General features: G+C 37.1%; 1 protein-coding gene across 3 annotated transcripts in view; it reads right to left on the bottom strand.

Moving 5' to 3' along the window:
- RFTN2 (raftlin family member 2) overlaps positions 1 to 17759 on the bottom strand; it is a 93007-nt gene extending 75248 nt beyond the window's left edge. For 2 of the 3 annotated variants that reach the window (XM_074215394.1, XM_074215395.1), the window contains exons 1-3: positions 17362 to 17759; positions 3945 to 4128; positions 1168 to 1279 (exon numbers count right to left, since the gene is read on the bottom strand). In XM_074215394.1, coding sequence (XP_074071495.1) covers positions 1168 to 1279; positions 3945 to 4128; positions 17362 to 17500 — 435 coding nt within the window. In that variant the 5' untranslated portion in view covers positions 17501 to 17759. The remainder of the gene's footprint in view (positions 1 to 1167; positions 1280 to 3944; positions 4129 to 17361) is intronic. The other variant, XM_074215393.1, reaches the window with a different exon arrangement.
- Between the last annotated feature and the right edge of the window lie 200 nt (positions 17760 to 17959).

Raw genomic sequence — 17959 nt, 5'->3', positions numbered from 1 at the left:
GAGATAGAAATGACCAGGTCATAACTTTATGAGCACTGACATGTTAGAAAAAACCCTCAAAAGATCCCCAGAGCAATCTGAGTTGGTAGCAAAGACCCCTGGGTTTGGCAACAGCACCAGTTTAGTTTCATAAGGATCCAGGCCTAAGGAATGATCTGCTTGACTCAGCCTAATAGAGGATTGTCCTGTTAGTCCAAACATGGAATTCAAAAAGGAGCTAATCCAGATGAGTAAGAAACTACTCATTTACCAATGATCTCACACCTGGAAGAGAGACTGCTGGGGCTTCCATAAAGGGGAAGAAGGGACTCCTTGAGCCAGAATCATGATATAGACTTGTTCTTAAGATATCTTTATACTTTCAGCTTGAACCCACTCTTCCTGGGTCTGAGTATGGACAAAAAGTGGAGTTATATCCCATATGGAGATCTTTTTTCCTCTCCTTTCTATCCCTTGGGATGGGCAGAGCCATACATGATGGAGACTTGGGATAGAGTGCAAGAAAGCATAAGTCCTCTGAATTACCAATAGGATAAGTGCAGGAGTAGTTAACTACCATTTGGGAATCCATTCTATTAGTGTATGGGGAGAGTTAGATAGGGGAGGCCTTACAACTGCAAAAGTGAAAAAAAGCCACCTGACTCTGGAGGTCATTTTATATTTTGGTCTCATGCTTGGTCATGGTCAAAGGCTCTATGACTTGCCCCTGCTGATGAGTCTCTGTGGTGAGTTAGGTCATAGGTCAGTCCTCAGGAATTAGTCAGTCTGTTATTGGGACCATGCTTGAAGTCTTTCCAGCAGGGTAGAACTCTCAAGCTTGAACTATGGTCTCATGGTATTCTAGGACCCCCAGGACACCTCTAGGTGGGATGAGGTAATGAAGTAGGATTTAATGTGTGATATTGTTGTCCTTACAGGCTAAATTTCATTACATTAAACTCTAAGGACAGTTGAAGTTTTTAAAAAATTTTTATTAAATTAAATTAATATTACATTAAATTAAATTTTAAAATTCTGTTATTTTAAATAATGTTTAAAATGAGAGAACAACTAGAGTTTGGAAATCTTTTGTAATGGAGGTTGACCTTTTTTAAAGTTAAAAAAATCACAATGGAAATAGAAAAAATATCACAAAAGAATAGAAATGGCCAAGACAAATAGCAGTACCTTTTCTATCAACCCCTTCGCTCCTTCATTTGTTAGAGTTTCATATGTCAAGGGATATTCCTCGATTACGAGCCTGGGTCGGCCTTGTCCTTTGGGTGTTGTCTGTGTCTGGCTGTGACAGAGAGAAGATCTTGGGTTAGAGCTCTATTGCTGCCTTTCAACTAACATTTGCCCATCAAAATACTTATATTTATAGATGAATGCTTACATTCCTAGGAATTATCTGTAGACCAATTTATACATAAAATCCTAGCATTAGTTTTTCCATTATTCTATACATGATTTGATGAAGTCACACTCTTATTGGAAACATCTTAAAAACACATCATAATAATGCTTAAAACCTTTCCATTTTCTAAACCAAGCTGATTTCAAATCTAATACTCCAATATTTAAAAAAAATCAAAAAACTTCTGACTAAATTTTAAGACCAATGTCTAATCTTCATATAATAAAATGAATCAAGAGTATAAATAAAATGCTACTTAGACACAGAGGAAGATTTTATGTGGAAATAATTTATTTGAAATCAGAATGGAAAAATTATTTATACATCACTGATCAGATTTGTAATTAGGACACAAGCATTGCTACTGTGTCATGTTTGTTTAGTAAAGCTTGAGTTACTTTATATATGTTAGGACCCAGTATTCTATTGGAAGATGAAGCATAATTATGTAGATAAATAGGAAATCATTTAATGAAAAATAATCCTCCTTAAAAGGATAACAACTTAATTCATAAAAGTCTTTACCAAAAATATTTCCAGATTTTGTTTTTATCCTCTTCTGTTTTTCTTTTTGTCCTCTCTTTTCCCTCTCCATTTTTTCCTCTTTCTTTCCTATTGCTGGGCTGCATAAGGATGTTGCTCAGGGCCACAAGGTTATTCTTGGCTAAAGAGGTTGCTAATCCTTCCTCTAAACAAAATCTGAAGGGTTTGCCATGGATTTTTAGATGAAATCTGAGTAATTGTGTTTAAAAAACTGTTAAATTCAGATATGTACCTAGGCTTGGGACTAATTATTATGATAGATTTTTATTATTTTCCTATAGAGATTGTTAACTGTGTACGAGTAAAAAAAGTAAAAAAAAAGTAAAAAAAGTTTGAAAGTAAATCATTTTCTAAATATGATGGGTAATTTTTTTTGTATCCTATATTGCGTTTTTTTCCCAAGGCAACAGGATTAAGTGACTTGCTCAAGGTCACACAGCTAGGTAATTAGTAAGTGTCTGAGGTAGGATTTGAACTCAGGACCTCCTGACTCCAGGGTCAGTGCTCTATTCACTGCACCACCTAGCTGCCCCTTGTAACCTATACTGGGAAAATAAGCCAAATTGAGTTTTAATCTATATTTGCAAAAATCTGAAATTTCTCATTAGTTCAATGAATTAATTTTATAATTTAAAGCTAATTTCAGTTGTGACTATTTAATTCAATTCAATTAAACACATCTATTAGACTCTGTTTTTTTCAAGGCAATGGGGTTAAGTGACTTGCCCAAGGGTAAACAGCTAAGTAAGTATTAAGTGTCTAAAGTCAAATTTGAACTCAGGCCCTTGTGACTCCAGGGCTGGTATTCTGTTCACTGTGCCACTTAGCTACCCTATTAGGCTCTTACAAAGAATAAGACTCTATGATGGGCATTGGAATTGCACACATAAACAAAAGTCACATTCTCAGATGTCAAGTAAAAACATTGAGCAGGGAAAATAAGACACACACATAAATCATACAATATTAATTAGAATGTGATAATTGCTTTGTAAAGTTCTGTGAGAACTTTGGAAGGGGTTGGAATAAGATCACAAAAGGTTTTTGCAAGAAGATGGCACCTGAGTTGAACTCTGAAGGAAACACAGGATTTTGACAGGGGGAAATGGCAGTGATTGAAGGCTTTAGGGATAATAACAAAGGTTTGGAAATGAAAGAGAACATAATAAGAGAAGAGAATAGGGAATAGTCTACTTTGGCTATAATATAGAATATGTGAGGCAGAGCAGTATTAACTATAGATGGAAAAGTAGGTTAGAGTAAAAGGGGGATGTTGGATGCAGGTTAAGGATTTGTAATTTATTATGTAGATAATTAGGAGCCATTGAAGGTTATTTTAATGAGGGAAGTAATCAGAACTGAGCATTTGGAAGATTATTGGAGTAGCAATATGAATAAGGTTAAAGAGAGTGGTAACCAAGAGACAAGTTATTACAATTTATTACAAGTTATTACAACTGTCGAAACGTCATTAGAGTTTAACCCCTATACTGACCAGTTGCAGGAACATTCATTCCTCTTTCTCAAAACACAGCAAGTCAGGAGGTGATTTGAGGAAACTCAACTAAGAATGAGGAGAAAGAGAATCTAGTTGTAGACTTGAGGAAAGAGGAATAGTTTCTATAAAAGAAATACAAGGGTTGTCCCAGAGCAATGAAGATCTATTGAAGTCAAACTGCACAGATCTGCAGAAGACTGACTTCTCATAGTTTCTTAATTCTCTCTAGAAGCATTTGACTGATCTCATGTGAGAGTGGAGATGGAAATGATGGGTGTCAGCAGGATGGGAATAATGGATAACCAAGGCTTGGGAATAAAGTAGATTAATGATATTCAATGGTAGAACATTGAGCATCACCGTAATAGCTATCACTGGGTCAAGAGAAGAAAGGATCTATAAGATAATCTTTGCATTATGAAATGGATTTGTAGAAATTCATCATTTCTTCCAATTAAAAATAAGTAATGGCATTTTGGAATAATTCTTATTTCTGGCATAACATACCTTAATTTTAAACGAGACAGTACAACTCTATACAGATGACTTGCTGGCAAAAGTCTTCTTCGTCCAACAGATAAGATAACAGGATGAACAGCTCCTACAATATAGCCTTTAACGTAATATTCTTCAACTTTTGGCACTATATCCAGAATTGAGCTGATCTTGATAACTTCTGGATTTGAGGATGCTGAAATATGCAAAGAAAAGATAAAACATCATAGTTCAGTTCTATTCTATTCAGTTCAATTCAATATTGATTAAGCAATCTAAATGTGTAAAGTATCATAGTCATAAAGTAGTCATAAAATCTGATTATACAATATTGTCTGTATCTATAATAACAAAAGAGAAATTTCAACATGGTTACAGTGATCATATTTTTTTTAACTAAAAAATCAGGACACATAGTCTGACAAATGTTTTCTTCTTAAAGGTACACTTTCTCTCTTGAACTGTGTACATAGTGCTGGCAAATCTATGGCATATGACTGCCACAGATGCACCATAATTTCAAATTAGGTTATAATGAAAAAAGTAATTGAAATACGGATCCAACTGGTAATTTGTTCTAGAAAATCTAAAAAAGGGCCTGAATAATTTTCTTTTTTTTTAAGGTATTTTGCAAGGCAAATGGGGTTAAGTGGCTTGCCCAAGACCACACGGCTAGGTAATTATTAAGTGTCTGAGACTGGATTTGAACCCAGGTACTCCTGACTCCAGGGCTGGTGCTTTATCCACTGCACCACCTAGACACCCCTGAATAATTTTCAATAAAAAAAATCTCATTAAGTACTTTTCAATAAGTCATAATTCTATATACAAAGGAATATAAATGTATATAATATACAATTTAACTAACACCTTAGGTAGCTATACTTAGCACTATCTATAAAATACAAAACAGGAAGGCTATAAAATTAGAGAAAATGTTCTGAATATTATGCCAGCAATGCAACTACAAAAACAACTTTTTTTTTAAAAAAAAAACAACTTTAAAAAAAAAAGCCCTAGCAGAGTTTTTAATTATCCTGGAAAATAATCAAGAACCAGTGTCTGGAAATAGAATTGAAATTTTATGATCTCTTTGAATAATAAAACATGAAATAATTTCCAGGTAAAGTCATCTAAGACATTGCCCCATGAAGCACTGCCAGTGCCATATAGCAAAGAAATGCTGTTGGATGCATTAGCACAGGAAGGAGGTTAAGGAACAGATGAGGAAAAAAGGATCAGAGGAAATACTCCACCCCCTCCTACCACCCATCCAACACCCATGAATTCTGACCCATGCAATTGAAGTAGAAAGCCATCACCAATTGGAGTATATACCAACTTCTGCTGAACCTTCACAAACATCCAAAACAGAAAGCCATATCAACCCAGGCTTCTCCATTTCCCACAACTTTTAATCACTTTTTTTTTTGCTTTAAAGTAATTGTGTATTTAAGTATTTCCTCTTCATCATTAGCAGCAGAAATGAAAACAAAGAGAAAATGTTGGACTTTTAAGAAGCAGCTGGGCTTCATTTAAATAAGGCAGCCCTGTTTGGTTATAGTTACATTCTTTAAAATATCCATTTGTTTTTACTTTGGGTTGTATTGGCCCTGATTTATAAATACATTTAAAACCAAAAAAAAAAAAAAAAGAACTAAAGCATAGTCGTGGTTGATTAAGGGAAAAAATGTAAAAAACTGACTTTAAGAACATATGATAGCCAAAGAAAGCACCATAGGATCTTAGCAAATACAGGCTATTTAAAAATGTTTTCAAGTATGATGTATTTTTATTTGCTCCAACAGTTAGATCTGTATTTCAATTACTATGCATCTATCATATAACTTTTATGACTCAATTAAAACTGTTGGATAATGGATATATTTTAAGATGCACCATGGCACCTAAAGTCCTACTTCATGGCAAGGGTGGCCCAAGTCTTGGCTTCTTAAAAACCATACCAACAAAGCACAAGTCTGGCATTCTCTACTAACTTGGAAGGATTTAAAGTGTGAGCTTGGAATAACTTGTGTGTGATGACTGAGAACCAGCCTAGCTAAACTGGGATACTCTCATTACCCAAATGTCCACAGGATAATAATTCTTTTTGGTTACAGCAACTCACAAAGACTGCTAAAGCCAAGGAGTTGTGAGTTGGTGGGTGGAGGGAAGATCTACATTGATTAAATCACGGATCTCTTTTTTTTTTTTTTTGCAAGGCAAATGGGGTTAAGTGGCTTGCCCAAGGTCACACAGCTAGGTGATTAAGTGTCTGAGACCAGATTTGAAACCAGGTACTCCTGACTCCAGGGCCGATGCTTTATCCACTGTGCCACCTAGCTGCCCCGATCACAGATCTTTGAAGTGCTGAAATAGCCAACTTCATTTTAAGTTTAAAAAAAAAACCCATATGCTTTTAAAAGAAATTTGATTCTTTTAAAAAATACTTGTTATTTCAGCTTACTAGGCAGCTGAGATTACAAAATATGTATATAAAAATTAGAAAAATAATAAGAGTTAATATTACTTTTGGAAAAGCTGCTTATAATTACTATATGTCTTCTGGCTCTCATAAATACCACCCTTGTTGCTGGCCATTTGTATTAAGCTGGTTATACAAGTGGGTGTACTTTGCTATAATTGTTCATTAGACTGGGCTCAGAATCCCTCCTGGATGTCAGCCTAGTTATTTTACTCCTTTTCTGTATTTTGATCTCTAAGGGCCTTTGAAGCACCTCTCAATCTTGGCATATAGCCTAGTTGGGAGTCCACCAACGTGCAATATGTAAAGAGAGAAAACAAACAGTTGAACTCCAATCAAACTCTTGGATCTTCAAAATGAAAACAATTATGCTAAAATTTGACAGGAGAGTAAAAAGACTGCTATACTCTGAGTGTTGCTCTTTCTCAGAGGTTAATTAGAGAAGGTACCAATTTCTCCTTGTTACTGTGATAGAAATGATACCGTTTATGCCCCTAAGAAGTTTACAATCCAGAAGGATTGGGGAGAGGAATGAGGCATAAATGTAAATAACTGATACTACTTGGTAAATGTTTAAATTCATAGGAAAAAATCAAACGGAACAGTCTAAGAGATTCAAAGAGTGAAGGATAATTTCTTTTTGAGAGACATCCAAGTAGCCTAGAGATAGAGAAAGGAAAAGGCAACTTAAAGGTATAAGCTTTTATATGGTGTCTACTAAGTGCTAGTCAAACCTCTTTACAAATATTATCTCCTTAAGGAGACTTAAGTTAAACGACTCGCTGAGATTTGCACTGCTAAGGTCAAATTTGAACTCGGGTCTCCCTGGTTTCAGACTCAGAAGGTTCTGTTTATCTGTCTCAGAGAGAACTGGGCTTCATCTGCAAGGAGGTCATAACTAAAACCAGGGGAGGGGACAACTGCCAAGAGAAAGAATGCAGGGAGAAAAGAAGAGGAGAGAAGAAAAGAGAGCCCATACCCTGTAGATAAGATGAAGAAGAGGACCAGCCAAGAAGATGGAGGAGCACCCAAAGGAACTGGAGAAAATTACCAGGAGAGCACCATGTCAGGGAAACCAAGGGAGGAGAAAGAACGAATGAAAATTGGTATTGGTACATTGTTATGCACGAGATACAAAAAGCACAAAGAAGAGTCTCCAGAGACTTGCATGAATGAAAGTGTTATGGGAAAGTGCAGACAAAAATGAGACAGGGAGAAAAAACAGAGAAGTGTCTCCATCTTTGCTGGCAGAAGATGAAATCGCAGAACCTTTGAAGAAAGCATTCAGACCAAGGGAAATAATAGTTCCATAATACACTACATTACTTCAGATCCCATTCAGGTTGTTGTGACCAGTGTTGTGAAAGCCACATTTTTAAGATGGGTATTGACATATTGGAGTAACTCTAAAGGAGGGAAATGAGGATGGAGAGTAGCTTTGAATACCATGTCACACAAAGAATAGTTATGGAAAATGGGGATATCTGGCATGATAAAGATAAGATTGGATAGTTAAGTGCTATAGTGAAAGAGCAGAGGCCTTCATTCAGGAAGATTCCTCTTCCTGAGTTTGAATCTGGCCTCAGACACTCACTAGCTGTGTGACCCTAGGAAATCACTTAACTCTACCTCATTTTCCTCATCTATAAAATGAATAGGAAATGGCAAACCACTCTAGAGTTGTACATTACTGCAAATGACTGAACAAAAGATAAGACTTATGGGACATATGATAATAGTAATCAAATAATTGAAGGGTTGTATGATAGAGGGCTTTTTTTTTTTATATTGGTCTGGGGGATAACCTAGACTCAACAGCTGGACTTTATAGGAAGGTAGATTTGGCTAAATATGGGAAAGAAGTTTCTAGTGATTAGAATTGACCAACAAAGGAATGGGATGTTTTGCAAAATAGTGAGCTCTCCATCACTGGTGTTCTTCTAGTAGAGAATAGATACAATCTGTCAGGGATTTTGCAGAAGGAATTTGGTAGTATTAAGATGAATTAGATTATAACAAGATTTCCTCCATATAAGCTTTTTTGATCAGTAAGGTCTCAGTCCTAAATTCTGCTATTATATGAATGTATTTACCCATCTGCATTATGTACTGCCATGCCAATAATTGAGAAAGAATAGTCAAAAAGAGAGGGCAACTGTGATGCTTTAAGACATACCTGCCTAATCTACTTTTACTCATTTGGAAATACTGGTAATGGCCAAAGAGCCAAAGGGCACCTCTAATTTACAGAAGGTAGGTAAAGTGAGTGAAAGAGGCAGTAGAGAATTGGGGGTAAGTAATAAAAATAATTACAACAAATGAGGTATGAGAAAAATATTGATATTCTTGTTGAAAATTTTTTCATCATGCTAAATGTTTCAATTCCACCCCACTACTCCTACTTCTGTCTTCTGGTGCCAAGTTTAATTCCTCTTTTCTTGTTCTTGAGGAAGACCATAACATCAGGGAGGTGATATCATGACAAGCACAAGAATTGGATTTGAGTGAGGGGGTGCTGTGCTCACTTTCTCCTCCAGATCCATCTGAGTCCAGTGGCCAGATATGTATCAGGACAACTGGAGATGGCTTTGGATGGCACAGTATAGAGCACTGGCCAGGGAATCAGGAGGATGCAAGTTCAAATCCAGCCTCAGATACTTGATACTTACCAGCTTGGGCAAGTCACTTAACCCTGATTGCCTTGCATCCAGGGACATTTCCAGTTGCTCTGATTCATATCTGGTCAGTAAATCCACTGGTGACTTAGCAAAGCACCCCCTTCACTCAAATCTAATTAATATACTTGTCATGGTATCACCTCCTGATGTCTTGAGAACAAAGGAAAACCATCATCATCATCATCATCATCATCATTCCTCTTCTGAATAATATAATATATTTAGATATAATACCTTCACTCTTCTAGACTAAATAGCACTATTTCCTTTCACTGGTCTCCAGATGGCATTAGTTCTAGGATCCTCACCATTATGGGTGCCTTCTTCTGGACATGCTCTAGCTTGGCTAACATAATTTCTAGTATATGATATCTAGAACCAAAAAGGATATTCCAGACAGGTTTTGACCTGGGAAGAATGCAGTCAGGTTATCACTACCTTGTTTTGTACCCTTAATTTCTGAAAAATAATCAAAGAATTTGTTAGTTTTTTTGCTTGCCATGTCATAGTGTCATTACCAAAGTATGCAGAGAATCAGATTGTTTCCTCAGACTATTATCTAACCGTTCTTTTCCCATCTCACATTTGAATAGTTGATTTTTTCAGGTCACCTTTATCCATGTCAAATTTCATCTTATTATGTTCTTAACTATCAAGATTTTCTTTGGATCTTTATTCTGCCACCCTTCATGTTTGCTATCCCTTCTAGTTCTGCACCATCTTCAAATTGGATAAATATGTTATCTATGCTTTAATGACAAAAATGCTGAATAACACAAAACCACAGATCTCTTGCCCCAGTCCAGTAAATAATATGCTACAAATTGATACCTTCCCATTAATAACTATGTTTGAACTCTGTTACTGACACAGTTTGGATCCACATAATTTGTATTTCTCTCCTAACAGTTACGTTCAATATTTTCCATTGCAGAAGTCTAAAAGTCAATATTATATATCTTAGTTAAGGCCCAGTAAAATGGTTTTTAAAGAATAACATCAGTTATATGGAAAAATTCATTCAGATAGAGCCCCTTATTGTTCAGTAATTCTGATAAAAGTTAAGTGAGTCAAGGTAGCTAACAAGCATTTGTTTAAGCACTTATTGTGCTATGGTTCTTGGGGATTGCAATGGAGATAACGTTGTCTCTCTTTGTTGAGTTCATATCTCCTTATAGTTCTCAATAAACTAAAGAATTTTTATGAGTACCTGAATGAAAAAATGTTGCTCATGCCAGAAATACCTTGTATTTAACAATCACAGAGAAATCATTCACTTTGGTTCTTAGCCACAAATAGTTTTACATGATTACTAAAACATTTCCCTTATGTGCTGCTTATTTCTCAATTATGTTATAAGCTCTAGAGAACTTTCTTTTTCTTATTATATCCTTCCCCTGATTTGATCCTGGTATAGAATAATGTACATAATACATAGATAAACATCAATAAATGCTTATCAAATGAATGAACAAATGAAAAATATTTAGTTTGAATATAATATTTGTTATCATCAATTTATAAAACAGGATCTGACAAAGAACTGGGTGACATGGAGCAAATGTCCCCAGTAATGGTTCTTAATTCCAAACCTTAAAATCACAAAAGCATCTATTTTGTAAGAAGACTCTTGAAAAGATTCAGCTGGTTAATCATTTAGTGGAAGGTACAATAGAGGGAATGGGATAAATGTGAGAGATATTTTGGAGACAGAATTTATAGGACATGATAATTTGTTGGATATGAAAGACAAGGAAGAAGTAAGTCAATAATAATCCCAAGATTCTGAACATGTGAAGAATGATTAATGATGTTGTCACAGACAGAAATAGATTCAGGAAGAGGAACAAGTTTAGAGGCAAAGTTTGTAAGTTTTATTTTATAGCTGTTGAATTTGAGATCTTGGTGAGATAGACAAGAAAGAAATTTCTTTAGGTTTTTTTTTTGCGCAAGGCAAATGAGATTAAGTGGCTTGCCCAAGGCCACACAGCTAAGTAATTATTAAGTGTCTGAGACTGCATTTGAACCCAGGTACTCCTGACTCCAAGGCCGGTGCTCTATTCACTGTGCCAACTCAACAAGAAAGAAATTTCTAAAGGCAATGGAGATGGAGGTCCAAAGTTAATAAATAAGAGAGAGATCAGAATTGGAGAGTTAAATTTTGAGAGTTATCTGCAAAGAGGTAGTTATTGAAGTGAATCACATTGCTCAGGATGTGGGAAGGTCAGGAACAGACTTTGAAGTTAAGGACTTGTTGGGAGGATGAGGACCCTCCCCCAGGGAAGGACAGAGTAAGTAGAGAGAGAGAGGATAAAGGAGAATCAGGTGAGGTAAGTTTCTGAAGCCAAAAGAGAAGAAAGTTATCTGGAAGGAAGGAATGATCAAAAGTATCAAAAGCTACAGAGAACAAGGATGAGGACTGAAAAAAAAATAATTGGATTTGGTGATTTAGAGGTTATCCCTGACTTTTGCAAAAGAAATTTCAGTAATAATGCAGGGAAGATGAAGGATTGGGTATAAAAATATTTTACACTGAAGGGGATGGTATATTGATAGGGTAGAAAGTACCAAAGAGAGAATTTTTTTTTTAAAGATGGGGAGACGAAAATATTTAAAAGAAGAAAAAGCTAATGGAAAAGTAGAGACTGAAGATATGAAAGAGAAGTAAAGAGAAGGTGGAAAGAAACAGGTGAAGGGAGAGTTGGAGAAACAGAGAAAGACACACACAAACAGAAAATGTCAGCTGCACCCAGGACCTAGGGAAGGAAGGAATGAATAGAATCAAGGGTACAGGTAGAGTGATTAGATTTGGTGGAAAAAAGGGATTCTATCTAGAGGTAAGAAAGCAAAGGGTATATCAATCTGTTGAAGCTGAGTAGTTCTGAGAAACAGAGGAAGGCAATTGAAGAAGTTCACTTTAGATGTCTCATCTCAGTCTTTTCAGTAAAGCAGACATCTAGGCTATATACTCTGAGTTTGGGTCCAAGGTATTAGCTAGCATTAAGAAACAAAGGATGGAACAATTCCTATGGGGAATGGGATAGAAAGTTAAAGATAATCATGGAAAGATTATCAGGCAGTAGAAAGAATTGAAGGGGGTGTGTGTGTGTGTGTGTGTGTGTGTATGTGAGAGAGAGAGAGAGAGAGAGATTTCATCATTGTGGAGCACTTCCAGTGTGGAAACCCTCTCCATTGATATAGATCTTCAATTCATCTATAATTCACAGGATTAGAGTTGCCAGGGGGTAATGAGAGTCACACAGTTAGTATGTTACAAGCAGTCTTAGTATCAAGATATTCCTGAATTGAAAGGCCAGACTTTGTACAGGGCATGAATTTGTAGTGGGTCAGCTCGATTCCAGTTTTCTACAGCATGCCCATCAGCAGCTCTTTTAGCAGGAGCAGAGAAATTGGATGGCAAGCATTACCCATAGATGAAACTTTGGAATGGCAGGGATGGGGCAAGCATGGGTATGGATTCTATGGCGGCAGCTTGTGAAAAATTACAGTGGCAACTATGGGATCAAGGCTGGGTCTGAAGCCAAGGAAAGGCAGAGTAGGACCGGATGCAGTTACTGTAAGAGTGAAGAATAGATTCTGGGGCTGCTAGGTGGCACAGTAGATAGAGCATGGGCCCTGGAGTCAGGAGGACCTGAGTTCAAATCCAGTCTCAGACATTTAATAATTACCTATCTTCGACCTTGGGCAAGTCACTTAGCCCCATTGCCTTGTAAAAACCAAAACCAAACAAGCAGACAAAAAGAAAAGATTTAGTGGGAATGAAGGTGTGCAGAAGTGGAAGGATACAAGGCATTGGTAGGTGAAAAGAAGACATCAAAGTCCATCAAAATGTTCACTTCTTTATAAAAGGATCTACATGTAAGTCTGAGCCTTTTACTTAATAATCTTAATTCTATGCTAACAACATCACTGAATGACTCTTTTTTCAAATAGTGGAAAACTGAGGAATAAGTTCTTTTGGCTGGAATGTGCTAAGTATATAAGCCCCTTTGCCCTTGTGAATTCAACAATGACCACCTATTTTCACAATTCTTTAAGAAAAGGAACAAATAATATTTCAGGTTGCTATTAATTTTATAACTATGATTTCTAGAAACATTGCTTAAAGAAGAAAATCCAAATCCTTAAACTTGTCATTCAAAGCCTTTCACAATCTGATCCAACTAACTAACTAACCTTACTTCTCACTACTTCTTTTATACAACTCTGGCCTTGACAAACAACTTCATTCTACTCTTCTTCCAAAGGCCAATTCAAGTTCCGATTTTGTTATGAAGTCTTTCTTAATTATCTGAGCTCACAACGATAGCTTCATTTCCTGAATTCCTGGGGCACACTTTATGTATATTTATTTGGCACTTATATGCTACAATATATTTTTCACATATGGGTTCTGCCTCTTCTGCTATGTAATCTAAAATTCTTGAAGGCAGTCAGTCATGTGTTTTACTCATTTGTATTCTCCTGTGTTTAGCACAATGCTTTATCTATAAACGATTTCTTTAATTTTTATTGTTGCTAATGATGATGAGAATTTGTTTTACTTCAAATGGAGAAAATTAGAAGCTTAGTAATATTTCATTTAGTGGATTTTATGTTTCCTAAAAGCCAGAAAAAGGAACCTATGATCTGATCTTTTATTATGTCCTATGTCTGCTTCAGCAGCTAATGAATATTTATAAAAATTCTAAAGACAAACAATCATATATCTAATTTTGCTATGATCAACTACATTCTGGAAATCTAGTTTGAAGAAGAAAAATGAGGACACACGAATATATGGGCTATTTTGCAGTGTTACTGAGTAATATTCCAATATCAAATCCCTCTATTTGGCAAACAGTTCTCTCACAATCTCCTTTAATAAATGAGAACTTAAAAGCTATCACTGCATTCTGCTATCTTGAAAGTATATTGTCAGAAAAGGATTAATAAAGAACCAAGAACCTGCATTTTGGAAAACCAATGTTTTCCAGTAATCAAATTAGGATGGTATCAACTGGCATATAACTTAAGGCAAAGTAGATCTACAATGATCCTGCTCTGAACTCCTTGAGGACATGGATACTATTTTCTCAAACTTCTGAATAAGCTTCCCAGCATCTAATTTTATTCCATTAGGAAATACTCAAATGTTTGGTAAGTGAATGTTAAGTGAAAGAAAAAGAGTTCCTCCAACAAAAGGCATACTTTAAAGAGACATATAAATAATTATAAATGAACAAGAGTATAAAAGTAATAGTAATTGGACAGCTTTGACAAAGAAAGATTAATATAAAATGATCTCTTGGAAGACCTGAGTTTTGAAGGAGGAGAGAAGTCAGAAGAATATTCTGAAAGGATAAATAAATAACTTAAGGGCAGAAGACACTGGTAGACTGCAGTTTAAGTCTTTTCCTTGGTAAGGAGGTTTTCTGGTTGCAGTAGAATATAGACATGTACTGGGAATTAAAGGGAATTTCCAGAGTGGGAAGTATTGGGAAGGGGTGTAGCATGAGTAACAAATGCTCTGTCAGTGTATATATCTGCTCAAAAATAGATGATGAGGGAGTTTAAGTTTGTTTGTTTTTTTTTTTTTTTTTTTTTTTTTTAGTTTTTCTTTGCAAGGCAATGGGGTTAAGTGGCTTGCCGGAGGCCACACAGCTAGGTAATTATTAAGTGTCTGAGGCTGGATTTGAACTCAGGTACTCCTGACTCCAGGGCAGGTGCTCTATCTCACCTAGCCACCCCAGGTTTGATTTTTTTAAAGACAGTTATGAACCTCTCTAGACTTTAATGCCTTATAGGAAATTATGTGTTAAAAATGATGAAACATTTCATTCATTCAAAATAGCACAGTGGAAACTTCATTTAATTTTATCAGAAATTTAACCTGTAACAGTTGACAAAGCCAAAGGCCATGGAACAGATTAAAAAATAAACAATTCATTGAAATTATGATCAAAACAACATATGATGATTGGAGTTTCAAAAGGCAGGTTGCCTTCTTTGGGAGCCCAGGCCTAGCCTTGCCTTTTGGAATGAAGAGTGGAGAAGGAAAAGCTAGCCCAGGCTGATAAGGATGATGAAGCAGAATGAGGTGGAAGTAGGTTCAGTTTGCTCAAAGGTGTAAACTATCTCTTTTGCTTCCCAAAAGGTTGCTCTAAAATCAGTCTTTGACTGACTGACAGCAGCTGTCACAATAATCCATTTTTGTGTAATTGAGAACATATTGAAATACTGAATTTGCCACATGGACCTCTCTGCTCAGTAAACAATAGAAAGCAGTGATTTTTAAACACATCTCTCCATTTCCATTTTGTCCATAGAGGTAAGGTTGGGCAGTTGTAAATAGAACAGGTTAGCAAAAGCTCAGACAATGTATGGAATGGGAAAGTTGTGAGACCTAGATAATACTTTCCAATTTGCAGGCATGGGCCAACATGAAAAAAAAATCATATATGGAAGAGGTAATGTGAGGAATGCAGAGTTAGGCGCCTGTACCAGATGGGAACCAGGTGTACATGTGAGTGCATGCATTAAAGGTCAGTAGTCATAGGCATCCATGCATGTATGTATATGTTCATATGGAAACCTGCACTCCACCCCTTAATGACAAAGAGCATCATTTTCCTTTAAATAGCCTATTAATCTCCAAAGATAGGAATTACAGTTTCCAGGGAGAATGGTTTACATTCATATTTTTGATCCTAGGATAGCTCATATTAACACAAACTTGTTTAAGATTGTTATGCTGCATCTGGGACAAGTTTGAAGCCTTCACAGGAGATTTTGAGCTAGATGTTAAATTTCATAAGGGAAAAAGCAAATAACTAGTCCTAAAGTGCCATTTCAAGATAGTTCTAGCCCCATTCTTATAAATAGTTGAAATTTCTTGAGGGTTACTGAATGTGAATAGGTACACTCTTGTGTTAGGAAAACTACTCTTAAATTTCAAAGAGCAACTTTTAAAATATAAACAATATTATAATTTTTCCCATATGTGATATTTCTGGGAAAAACATTATGGAAAATTTATGCATTATTTTAGAAAAAAATGTACTTTAGTGCCCAAATCTCTCATTTACAATTGACTACAATCATCAGAACTTTTACAGTTAAAATAAAACAGGCACTTTTAAATATACCTTAAAAAATACAGGTTGTTTCAAAAGTTTTAGTGTGGTTTTTGAAAACCCTGTATACATATAGGTATCTACATGCATTTAACCATTATTTATAGCAAAACACTATAATGGAATTTGTATACTAGCCAATCAAATTTTTGACAAGGAAACATAGGGCACTAATACCATTGATAGTAATAGTAGTAGTAGTAGTAATAGTAGTAGTAGTAGTAGTAGTAAGGAATTACTCTTGCACAAAGGCGTGTTGTTTCCTGAGAAATCAAGCAAATTAATAATATGCTCTTATTTTGAGAAAAGTTAATATTTTGTGACTGTTGTGATCATTTAGCTTAGTATTAAGCATCATGGATCAATAATTGTATAGTGGGTTAAAATTTAACAACAGAAACCTTTGCTGTAAAAGTTGTAAAATCGCTATAATCTGAAAATTCACCATCCCCCAATAATTTTAGCTTTAAGAAAGTCCCCCAATGGTCACTTTCATCAGCACCATCCGCCGCTGGAGAAATAGCGAATCTGTGGAGTAGAGCAGCCTCGTTCCCAGAGGGCTGCCATCTGGGGCTGTTTATTTGTGTTTTCAACTTTCTGGGACAGGGAATTTCTCTGTTGCAGACAGGACACCCGCAAAAGGAAGCACCCTACCCCGAGCTAAGCCATCCGGATGAACTCCGGAGTTTACCTTAGTCCAGGCACGAAATGGTCCCTTACAAGGCTAATTACGCTGAGAAAAAGGAACCAATTTTAAAACCTTTAGAAGCGTTTTTTTTTTGGCAAGGCTGCGGGAAAATGCATCTCGGGCTTCTCTCTCTCTCTCTCTCTCTCTCTCTCTCTCTCAGGCTGTCACTAGGTTACTGAACATCTACCTGGACACTCCTGAAAGTGGTCGGACCTTAAGTACACGGGCTTTGGCTCAACTTCTAGAAAGCACGACTTAAACTAGTGTAAAAGAAGACTTCAGAAGATGGCTCACACCAACGCGATGGGAATGACCCAGCAGGATGTGCCTATCTATCTGGCTAAGAAACCCCCCCAAAACAACAACAAGCATAAACCAAACCTCTGACAAATCAGTAGCGGCTTCTCTTGGAAACAGGAGACAAAAAGTAGATGGAAAATACCTTCTAAAGTAAAATCCAGCAACACATATTCATAAGCAAAGTCTGCCTTTGTTTCCACTTGGGGTCTCTTCAGGGTCGAGAATATTTTTCCCGGGCTGCTGTCCTCGGGGTCTTCCAGTTTTCGAAGTCCGCACCCCATGGCAGGGTCTGCGAGGAGCTAAACTGCGGGGAGGCGAGGGGGGCGCTGCCCGTGCCACCGTTCGGGCGGCGGGGAGAGGGTCGCCGACGGGGACGCTCGGCTCTCGCTTAGGGCCAAGCCATAACAGCCCAGGGAGAAGGCTCTGGGGGCCCCGGCAGGACGCCGACGGCGCCTTCTACCCATCTTGAGGCAGCGGCACGGAGCCCATGATGCCGAGGCCGGCCCCTGGAGCGCTGGCCGGGGCCACTCGGCCCAGATTTTCCATGCCACGTCAAGTTGTAGCCAGCCCCCTCCCGAGGGGGCGGGGGCCCGGCCGCGCCGCGCACTGAGAGCGCTTTGTCCCGTCCGCGCTGGCGGAGTCCTCCGGGGTGCCGCCGCGATGCGAGAGGGAGGCGAGAGGAGGCTTGGGGATCACTACCTGCCTTCCCCTCTTCCTCCCCTCCCACCCCTTCTTCCCTT

Source organism: Macrotis lagotis, chromosome 1 (genome assembly GCF_037893015.1).
Source record: "Macrotis lagotis isolate mMagLag1 chromosome 1, bilby.v1.9.chrom.fasta, whole genome shotgun sequence".
Taxonomy (NCBI): Eukaryota; Metazoa; Chordata; class Mammalia; order Peramelemorphia; family Peramelidae; genus Macrotis; species Macrotis lagotis.
Note: the sequence above shows the minus strand (reverse complement) of the source record. Positions and strands in the feature narration are given on the sequence as shown.